The sequence below is a fragment of the Notothenia coriiceps genome, unplaced genomic scaffold (assembly GCF_000735185.1).
Source record: "Notothenia coriiceps isolate Sejong01 unplaced genomic scaffold, NC01 NC01_scaffold00013792, whole genome shotgun sequence".
NCBI lineage: Eukaryota > Metazoa > Chordata > Actinopteri > Perciformes > Nototheniidae > Notothenia > Notothenia coriiceps.
The window spans coordinates 1-6,538 of record NW_011346493.1 but is presented as its reverse complement, the minus strand read 5'-3'; the positions used below and the strand labels follow the sequence as shown (position 1 = coordinate 6,538).

The window sequence follows — 6,538 nt, the reverse complement described above, 5'->3', positions numbered from 1 at the left end:
TGTGTGAGAGATCTGTGTGTGTGTGTGAGAGAGATCAGTGGGTGTGTGCTACTCTCTAGTGGCCGCATGCAGACGGTGCAACTTATTTACCCTTAAAGTCCCTTCGGTGTGTGAAGCAGCACGACCTCCTCTGTGGACGTCACCACTACCTGCATCCTTTCATCAAGACTCAGACTAGACCTGTAACTGCTATTATTTAACTGATGGATTAGTTATCGTTTAGTTTATCAAATGGCATAAAATAGAGATCCTATTTCGTCAAATTCCAAAGCGATGTCTTGATGCTTTTTCCAATACTCTGACAAAATGTCAAAATATCCGAAATATATCAATTATAGTTACAAATGATGTTTTGAAATACAACTTATAATTAATACCAGCAACAACGAAGTCTATAAATAGTCATACAGATTGAACCATGTCCATCCCAGTTACTCAAAGTTTAAATGGATGTCTTTAAATGTCGTCTTTTGTCCAAAACCCAAATGAATTCTCTTAAATATGATGTAAAATAGAGAAATGCTTCTAGTCTCCAGATCTCTTCCTCACATGTTTGCATGTAAAATGACTGAAATGGGTATCAAGTCATTTCTTATTCCCTTTGGTGATCAACTAGCTATTGCTGCTAATGTTCTGCTAAAAGTATCTTTCATCGATTACACAATTATCAAAATAGTTGTTAATAGGCGTCTCTGGAGGCGTGTGACGCAGTGGGTTGTGCGTTGGTGTTGGGATCAGGGGGGCACAGGTTCAAACCCCACTGCAGTCAGCATGTCGTTGTGTCCCTGAGACACTTCACCCCAAAGTGCTCCTGTGGGGATTGCCCACAGTGTTGAGTATGTAAGTCGCTTTGGATAAAAGCGTCTAACAAGTAACATGTGATGTAATGTCTCTGTTATCTTGTCCACGTCGTGTCCAATAGAGAAAAAGAGGAATAAAGAGGTCCAAGGCCAGTGTCATAAAGAGATTCATCTTTAATGTCGTGATTATTTAGATTCTTCAGGACGAAAGCCTTGTCTTTGTTTCTGATGGCTGTTTGTGAAACTGAAGAGGAATGGGTCTGATAGTCCAGATGTGTGTGAAGGTGCTCCGTGTTCCTCGCTAAAAGTGCTTTCACATTTATATAGCTTGAAATCACAAATGGTACTTCCTCAGGTGGCTTCAGAGTGTTAGCCCTCACTGTGACCAGAACAACTGAGATGAAGTGAATCAAAGTGGTCCATTTCATCCTGGAGTTACTGATCCAGATGGAGCTCTCTTTAAACGTGTGTTTCCCAAAGCCTCAGTGTTTCCTCTTCACTTCCTCTGCTTCCTCACTCTCTCTCTCTCTGTTTCCTTCCTCTCATGTTTCCTCACTCTCTCTCTCTGTATCCTCTCCAGTCTTCAGAGTTGGACGACATCCTGAACGACCTTCAGAGCGCCGGGCCTCCTCTCTTCACAGACCAGCGGCCCGTCTCTCAGACCAGTCCGATGGACAAGCAGAACATCATCAACGACATCCTGCAGATGTCCGACGGCGGCGCCGCCCTCCAGCAGCACCGGAGCATCAGCATGAACCCCAGTGAGTCTACCAATCCAGAAAACACACACATTTTATCACATTTCATTTCCAAAATCGCACAAAAATGGTAAAAACTGATTTTGAAAATGATATTATTTGTACTACACTCATTTTAACCAATTTCTTTGCGTGCAGATTTCACCGGGGTGCGTCCAGTTCAGCCGGGTCGGGGTCTGCCTGTGAGGAGTGTGTCTCTGGATATGAACGTGTCCCCCCAGCAGGGATCACTTCAGTATCCAATCAGAGCCACCAGCCCATATACTCTCATGCAACAACAACATCAACAACAACAACAACAACAACAGCAGCAGCAGCAGCAGCAGCAGCACAGCATGATGGGTAATCAGGCTGGGATGGTCAATGCAGGTGAGTGCAAACCATGATGCTCTGATTATAGTTCTTATACCTCGTAATAATACTGAATAGTTGTCACTTATCCTGGAAACATGACAAACTTGGTATAAAGCACAAATTATATTCATATATTATGAAAAATATAAAATGTTACTATTTTGTTACTGTTAAATAATTACACGTCCCTCTCTCTCCCTGCAGGACTGATGGCCCCCGGGGGTCCACGTCCCAGCATGCATCAGCAGCAGGAGGGTTGGGGGGGGTCCTCAGCCTCGGCCCCTCCTCTCGGAGCATCAGGTCCCGCTCAGCAGGGGGCCCTTCAGGCCAGGATGGCGCCCAACGGAGCCCCTCTGAGGCCCAACAGCCAGCCGGGGCCTCGACAGATGCTCCAGGGCCCCATGATGCCCAATGGTGAGAGACATGGGAACACGTGATGTAGAGAGATTACTAACCCTAACGTCTCAGGTCTCTTAATAAATAACTTTCTAGACTTTACTGTGTTTTTAGCCAGAATCCCAATAAAACTAGGAAAATATGCTCCAAAACAATGGGTTTTAACCTTTTTTCTGATTTATTGTTATTTTTGAAAGACAGTTAAAGGATGTAGCATGCTGACATATTCAATGCAGGGTATTTAAACCCTTTACTCGCTCAGTAAATATACACTAATATGGATAGGAAGACCCTAACTCACCCATATTATATTATATCAATGCTGCTAAGTGTTGAATGCTGCCCCCTAGTGGCTAAGCATGGTATTTCTTTTAAATCTAAATTCAATTCAGTGCATCAACTTGTTTTGTTTTTCATGTTTTAATTTCATTATATTATAAAGTGTCTTTGAGTACTCAGAAAAGAGTGCTTTTTTATTCATTTATTTCATTTACCTCCCTGGCGCTTTGTGTTGGCTTTTGTGGTTTCAAGAGGATATTTAAGCTCCTCTTAAAGCCAGAGTCTTCCCTTCATGATAGTTAATGAACTCTCTTTCTGCTCTTACAGCCCAGTCTGATATGGACATTGGGATGGTCTCTCATCACTTCTCCCAGCAGCAGGCCCCCCCCAACACCACGGCCCCCTGGCCCGACAGCATGATGCCCATCGACCAGACCGCCTTCGTTAACCAGGCCAGGTGAGAAACTGGGAGAGAACTACCATTAAATGTTATTGATAATGCCAGAAAATCTTACTAAACTCAGTACTAAAGGTTAGCATTTTTCTTGCAAAGCCAGCCCACATTTTAGATGCCACGTCATATCGGACGTACATCTGGATCAGCTCCATTGTTCCCCCGTTTTTAGAGATGTGGGCACAGAGGAAAAGAGAGTTTTATTGCTTGACACTTTGAGAGTCTCCTGACACCCCGGGGACACATGGTGATGTAGAGAAGACATAGAAAGTGCATTTAGCATACGATACGAGAATACTTTAATGGTCAGATGAAGTCTGAAATGCTCCTTGCATCACAGCAGCTCCATGTGTAACATCAACAGACACATATCAAGACACAACACATGTGAAACAAACAACAAACATTCATATAGATGTTTATAATGTAGTTTTTGGGAGAAGGGGTGGGGTTAAATAAGTGTAACTTCTTCCCTCCTCTTTTCGGAGAATTAGGTAGATCATTTGTTTATGTATAATTTGTAAGTCAGAAATATTTGTGTTAATCAATTTGATTACGCTTACGTTTGTACAGTATAATAATTCTCATGTTTCATTTCACTATAATTATTTTTTATTATTGTTTTACACATTCGAAATAAATCCAATCACATGTAACATAACAGCAGGATCAGTGAGAGCTGCTCAAAGAGCCTTCAGCGTGCATCTGATCCTGACTGAGCTCTGTATTCACTGAGAGGACTGACTGGAGCACAAAGGATGCTTCAGGCCTGAGCACAAAGGATGCTTCAGGCTGGAGCACAAAGGATGCTTCAGGCTGGAGCACAAAGGATGCTTCAGGCTGGACCACAAAGGATGCTTCAGGCTGACTTTATTCAATCTCCATTCGATAGCAGCAGCTCAGATTCTCTGTCAGAGCATGCTTTGGGTCCCAGAGGATGCTGTTGAGCCTCTCAGGTTATTATGGTCTGTGAGTCAGAAAGTCTCTGACAAGGTGACCAACAAACTTTGAGCAGATTCTTTATCGATTGAATATCGGCGAAAACGTGCACATCCAATCGTCTGCAGGCATTTGGTGATTTTGTGCACATGTGGAGACACATCTGTAATCTACAGAGCAAAGCTTTCACCACTCAGGATTTATGATCACACACACTCTCTCTCTCTCTCTCACTCACTCACTCACTCACTCACTCACTCACTCACTCACTCACACACACACACACACACACACACACACAACAACACACACACACACACACACACACCACACACACAACACACCACACACACACACACACACACAACACACACAAAGTCTCTGACAGGATTGCCAACAATCTCTGAGCAGATTTTTAACAAGTGGAGCAGTTTTGATTGTAAAGCTTTTATCCCAGACACTGTTTAAGAGTATTTTAATGGTTTAAACTGTTGAATAACGTCCTCTTCCCCCTCTGTTTGCAGGCCGGTGCACGCGGCCCCCCAGGAGGACCTGCTGTTGGGAGGGGGGGGGCACAGCTCTGGGGAGGGGGTCCCTGTGGACGAGGGGGTCCTCATGTCTCAGCTCTACACCGCCCTCAAAGACTTCGATGGGCTGGAGGAGATCGACCGGGCGCTGGGGATCCCGTCTCTGGTAGAACAAGTGAGATTTCATTCATCTGGGGGAGTGGTTTCAGAAACTACGGAAGCCCTCGAGGACTAAATTTAACTGAAAAACTCAAATTATTTAGATTATTACTGCATTAAACTGTGCAGGTAAAGCAATAATGTGGTGTAATATCTTTATTAATACTAATACACCACTATATATATTGCTATATACAGATTTTAAATATGTATTGTTGGACAGTGTACACATTTGTACATTATCTACATATTTTTTTATAAATATGTCACAAAACCCAGCTTTCGCCGGGATGAATAAAGAGTCTGATTGAACTTATTATTATTACATGTATATTTTAATGTATTATTATTATTATAACTATATGTGTAACCCATGACTCTCGGGGCGTCTGTAATATATTTGTGTACCTCTCGTGTTCTCCAGAACCAGTCCCTGGAGCAGGATCAGTTCCAGCAGGACTCCATGCTGATGGACCAGAAGCCCCCCATGTACTCCCAGCAGTTTGCAGCCCCTCCCTCTCACCTCTCTCAGAGGGGGGGGTACCCCCTGCAGGACCAGGGCTTCCACCCCCTGGGGGGTCCCATGGGCCCCCGCCCCGGGTACCCCATGATGAGGATGCAGACCAGACCGGGACTCAGGCCTGGGGGGGGCGTTCCAAACCAGCCAAACGCTCTGAGGCTGCAGCTGCAACACCGACTTCAGTCCCAGCAGGTACGAGATCGTGCATTTAGTTATTTTTTTCCAAATCGTGCAGTCGTGTTTGTTTTGTCGGCTTTCTTTCATTTAGTCTCAGGTTTTTGTGCAATCAGAATCAGAACCAGGTTTATCACCAGGTGGGTGGACACGAACGAGGAATTTAACTTGGTGTCGTGGTGCATTCATACAAGTAAAACAAAAATTCAAAACACAGATAGAGAAGTATTTTAAGAAAACTATAATAACATTAACAAATATAGTAAAATATTTCAGTATTTACATAGAAATAGAATGGAATACAATTGTTTTATTTTTTAAAGTTTTAGTCAATTAAAAGGCATTTTCTCTTTGTCTTGCTCAAATCAAACCATTTTATTTTAAGTGAATGAAAACCGTTTTAGTCATCAGATCATATTCAATATTTCCGGTTGTTGTCAAAGTTAACTTCAGTAACGGGTAACTTTTCTCATCAACAATACTGCACCTTAATATCGTCACACTTATTGTTTCCCCCACCTGCAGGAAGTGATCATGCATTTAGTTATTAGGTATTTTTACAAATGGTGCAGCCTTAGTTATGCTACAGTAGTTTTGTCAGATTTCTTAAATTTAGTCTCAATTTTTGGTTGTTTTATTTTTAAAGATTTAGTCGATTAAAGGTTCAGGCATTTTCTCTTTGTCTTGCTCAAATTAAACCAGAACCATGTTATTTATTTTCAGTGAATGAAAACCGTTTTAGTCATCAGATTATATTCAATATTTCCGGTTGTTGTCAAAGTTAACTTCAGTAACGCGTTACTCCTGTAGTTCTCTTACAACTTTCTTTTAACAATTAATCATATTTAATCTCCTCTTATTGTCAATAAAGAAAATGTCTCAAGCATTTTTGTTTTTAAACTACCGTAATTTTCGGACTATAAGCCGCGCCTTTTTTCCCCATTTTTCGACCCTGCGGCTTATATAACGGTGCGGCTAATCTATGGATTTTTACAGCTAACGGCCACTAGGGGACCTCCTAAATCTATGGATTTTACAAGTTACAGTCCACCACCTAGAACCGCCAGAGGTCGCTGTATACCTAAAACCGCCAACGGGTAAAATGTACCCGCTATAGATTTTCAAGGTACAATGTTCTTTTATTTATCATACAGAACAGTGAGTTTTGATCGCACAGG

General features: G+C 42.4%; 1 protein-coding gene across 1 annotated transcript; it reads left to right on the top strand.

Annotated features, from left to right (window-relative positions):
* Positions 1-1,369: 1,369 nt before the first annotated feature.
* LOC104948142 (nuclear receptor coactivator 2-like) lies at positions 1,370-5,378 on the top strand (the record flags this gene model as incomplete). The annotated part of the gene is made up of 6 exons (XM_010774307.1): positions 1,370-1,561; positions 1,697-1,927; positions 2,117-2,326; positions 2,915-3,044; positions 4,505-4,682; positions 5,091-5,378. Coding segments are annotated over exons 1-6 (1,128 nt in total), but the record flags the coding sequence as incomplete, so codon positions are not given.
* Between the last annotated feature and the right edge of the window lie 1,160 nt (positions 5,379-6,538).